General features: G+C 35.7%; 1 protein-coding gene and 1 long non-coding RNA gene across 2 annotated transcripts; one reads left to right on the top strand and one right to left on the bottom strand.

Moving 5' to 3' along the window:
* Nucleotides 1-161: 161 nt before the first annotated feature.
* On the bottom strand, nt 162-1,700 carry LOC311074433. Its single transcript, XR_014604295.1, has 3 exons — nt 1,559-1,700; nt 606-913; nt 162-499 (listed from the first exon to the last, which is right to left on the bottom strand). It is a non-coding gene; the product is annotated as an uncharacterized lncRNA (long non-coding RNA).
* hesx1 (HESX homeobox 1) lies at nt 786-2,904 on the top strand (the record flags this gene model as incomplete). The annotated part of the gene is made up of 4 exons (XM_084101028.1): nt 786-921; nt 1,564-1,736; nt 2,336-2,437; nt 2,645-2,904. 4 exons carry the CDS (start codon nt 786-788, stop codon nt 2,753-2,755), a joined length of 522 nt encoding a protein of 173 aa, XP_083957154.1. The 3' UTR covers nt 2,756-2,904.
* Between the last annotated feature and the right edge of the window lie 1,442 nt (nt 2,905-4,346).

Below are 4,346 nucleotides of genomic sequence, written 5' to 3'. Positions count from 1 at the left end.
AATTGCTTGCATTGTCGGTTAGGTGATCTTATTTTCATTTCTAATTGGTCTTCATTTGGTTTGCATTTAAACAAGTCTAATTGGTCATTTCTTTGCAAAACAATGGAGCCGCAGGGACCGCGCTTGTGTCCCCGGAGTTCTCCAAGAGGCCAAGACAAATAAACAAGCCAGTCATTTATTAAAAGCAGCCAAGCAACCAAAAGAGATCAATTCAGCATTGAATGAGACAATCATGACACGCTGCTTCCAGCAAATTGCCATTCAGCCATTGTGCTTTTGTGCTCCGGAGCATCTTTCTCCATGCATGTCAAGAGAGAATGGGAATATTCAGCAGGATTAGTTTAAACAGCATTAGGCTTTATTATTATTTTAAACTCGTGTGGTAGAAAATAAGGTAAATAAGATTAGGCACTAGTTGACTGCTTTCTCATAATGCTGGAGATGCAGCGGAAGGAAATGAGGAGAAGATAAATCCTGGGAACGGGGCCTAATTTTCTACCTGGTGAGTAAAGAGAATGGCACATCAGCCGTGTTTTGTCCCGCTCAATAGCAGCTTTAAGGGATTCAGTGTCTCCAGAAGATAACAGGTTGAGACCCTGAATTACCTGCAGTCGTCCAGGGGTCCCGCGGTGAGGGCCGGCGATTCACATGTAAAACACCCCGTCTCAGGCTTTAATTGGTGACGTTTCGGGGACTATAAGAGAGGAGGTGTAAAGGTGAACCTCAAGCTTTGGGATCACAGCAGTGGAGGTCCAGTCGGAGAAGAAGAGGACTCAGATCTCCGGATGGCGTCTCTCACAGTCAGTGCTCATCAGGACATCCAGATGAACAGACCGTCCTCGTTCTCCATCGACAGCATCCTGGGACTGAACCGACCGGACCAGAGAACTGCACTGTCAGCGCCTTACCGCCCCTGGACAGGTGAGAGAACACAGCTTACATGCACTAATGTGTTTTTGGTATTTGTTTTCAATACATTTTAAAAATGTGTGTGCAAAAATACATCAGGAAAATTTACATTGCATTTACATTTACAGTGCTGTCAAATAGATGAATCGCGATTAATCACATCTAACAAAAACGTTTGTGTTTATATAATATATGTGTTTGACATGATATGATATATACACATACATATATTATATAAATGCAAACTTCTGTTAGATGCGATTAATCGACAGCACTAATGTTATCCAAAGTGACAAATGATAAATCTACATCAAACTGCTTTACAATATAGCTACAATTAATATTTATTTTCAAACATAACTGTGAATAATTTTAAGTTGACCTAATCTATTGTCCTGGTGACTATTTTTTGGAGTAAAACTGTACGATACAATTTTATTAACAATATTGGGAATAATTCATTTTAATGTTACTTAAAATAAATAAACATATTAATTAACATTAGGAATAACAATAATCAAGGCGGGTTCCGGAATTTTACTACAAAGATATTGACCGATGACTCTGTTTACTGAACCGGTTCTCCGTCCGAATGAACCGATTCACTTAAACGAATTGCGCATTAACTGTCATCATGTCTCTTATTTACTTTAGACGTGAAACCAGCATTCCAGAATCTCCTCGTGCTCACAGACAGCGACGCTTCAGTGGATGTGAGAGTGAATGAAGATGGTAAATCCTACAGTAAATCGCCAGCAGACACGTACAGGAGAACCCTGAACTGGTACATCGGGCGCAGGCCGCGGACGGCGTTCTCGAGCGTTCAGGTAAACACTGCTGACCTGCGCATGCGCTGTAGTCGTTTACATAATCATAACATTCACTGCCTACACGTGTTTTTAAATGTGTGCCCTGCTCACAAAATAGAACATTTTAACCCATTAAGTTATGAAAACATTATTTCTGAATGTCCTCCGAACGTTCAAACCCTTTAAAGGTTTTAAAAACCTTTTTCTTGGTTAAGGAAACGTTCCACTTTATCATTTTGCAAACATAATGGATTTGAAACGTTACTTTTGAATGTTCTCTGAACATTCTGAAACGTATTCAGAACGTTCCATGAATTCAAGATCAGATGACTTTGAACGAACATTTTATTAACGTCACTGGAAGAACTTTAGTTCGTAACTTTGAAAGAACCTTTTTAGAACGTTCAATGTTCTGAGAACGTTTTGGTTTTCCTGTCAAAACTTAGTCAATTGGTTCCAATAGTCATTTTGTCAAATGCACAAAAAATACAGTTATTTCTAACATTGAAATCACAAAATTAGTTCAAAAATGTTTCAGCCTATGGATATAAATTATAAAGGCTTAATACACTAAATAAATATATTAATGATGTTTTTTTTTTTGTCATGATGTCCAGATCAAGATATTGGAGAGTGTTTTTCAAGTGAACTCATACCCGGGCATCGATATACGGGAAGAACTTGCTAAGAAACTTCACCTGGATGAGGACAGAATTCAGGTAAAGACTGATCTGATAATCAGTGCATCATTTGCTTTGATGTTTATAGATATTGTAAATAACCAAGATTATTCATTTAGTATAATATTGTTTGTTTTAGGATTTTTGTATTAGTTCTCGGACTACAGATGTTCAATCAAGTGTGTCAGCGATCTTTAAGAAGTTTGTAGTGGATGTTTGACTGATGTTCTTATGTCTGTCTCTTAGATTTGGTTCCAGAACAGAAGAGCAAAGCTGAAGCGCTCACACAGAGAGTCTCAGTTTCTCATGGTGAAAAACGTTCTTAATGATTTACAGACCAGCAGGGAAGAACACTGATGGTCGCAGAAACACATTTGCTCATATTATTTCTGTTGTGATATTGTAATTTTATTATATATGTCTTTACCACTTATGTAATTAAAAATGATCTCTCGCTATGATTTAAATGCTAAAGATTCTTATTGTTATTTCTTATTGTGTGTTTACTGAAAATATAAAAGAATAAAGTCATTATAAATACAATTTTAATCCAACACTTTCATTCAAACCTAAAGTCCTAAAGTAAAACTTAAACTCTTTCTCTAGTTCCAAGTGGAGTTAAGTGAACATTATCTCCTGTCAACTGTTAAGCAAACACACACCCCCCCCCGCCAAACTAATTAGTGCTTTATAACTATAGGGCTCAGTAAACCTATTAAGTATTGATTGGTTCACAAAGGGGGGTTTCACTGAGGGGGGCTTTATATTTGCATTTGAGTCACTTTATTTTTACAGCACTTGCACAGTTTTGCATGTTTGAAAGGAAGTTTTTTTTTTTTTAACTATAATAATATAATATAATTGAATTGAATTTAATATAATATAATATAGGTTAAAATAATATATTTGTATGTTAATTTGCATGCATGTGTTGTGAACATTTGAAAACACTTGATGGCGCTGTTGAATTCGACTTTGCTCTGAAATAGAACTTTTTTAAATTTGTTACAAAAGTCTATTTTCTTTCATTTGTTATAAATAGTAAAAAAAAAAAAAAAAATTCTATTATTATCTTTGTCATTATATAATGTATAATATTACAGTACATAAAATAATGTTAAAAAATTTCTCCCAGGAAGAGAGACAAAAATGTATAATTTGTCCAGAATATTAATCCATATTTTCAAATTGCCAATGCCACATATGTTTACAGTTTTTAATATATATATATATATATATATATATATATGTGTGTGTGTGTGTGTGTGTGTGTAAACATATGTGGCATTGGCAATTTGAAAATATGCATTCATATTCTGGACAAATTATACATTTTTGTCTCTCTTCCTATATGTAAATATATATATATATATATATATATATATATACAAACCCCAAACAGCTTTTATGATGCATTCATAATGCAGGGCCGGCATAATATATATATATACAAAGAGCAATTGTTGGATATGTATTAAAAACTGTAAACATGTGGCATTGCCCTTAGAAAATACAGTAGCTAGTCAACATTTGAAGTGGATCAAACCCTTTCATCAAAGTTATACATGAATTTTGAACAATACCCGTTCTTGTCTTAGGACAACTTTGATGAACTTTTTTGATCCACTTCAAATGTTGACTATAATGCTGGCCCTGCATTATGAATGCATCATAAAAGCTGTTTGGGGCATTACTGGTTTGATCTTTAAAAAGCAGCTTCTTTTGATGCGTGTCAGAATAACAGAAGCGGAGCTGAAAGAGGATCTGGGTGTATCTGTGCAGACGGCGGCTCAAATGCACCGGATTCTTTGGCCTCCAGGTTTCTGTCTTTGATCTGAAACAGGAGAGTTGGATGCACATCATGGCTGTTGGCTACAGGAGCCGATGAGCCAAACGTTCTGTCTTTCTCCCAGCATTTGAGACATTGCCAGCAATATCATCAGGTCTG

This window comes from Abramis brama, assembly GCF_963993115.1.
Source record: "Abramis brama genome assembly, chromosome: 23".
NCBI lineage: Eukaryota > Metazoa > Chordata > Actinopteri > Cypriniformes > Leuciscidae > Abramis > Abramis brama.
This window is presented reverse-complemented; position numbering and strand designations above follow the sequence as displayed.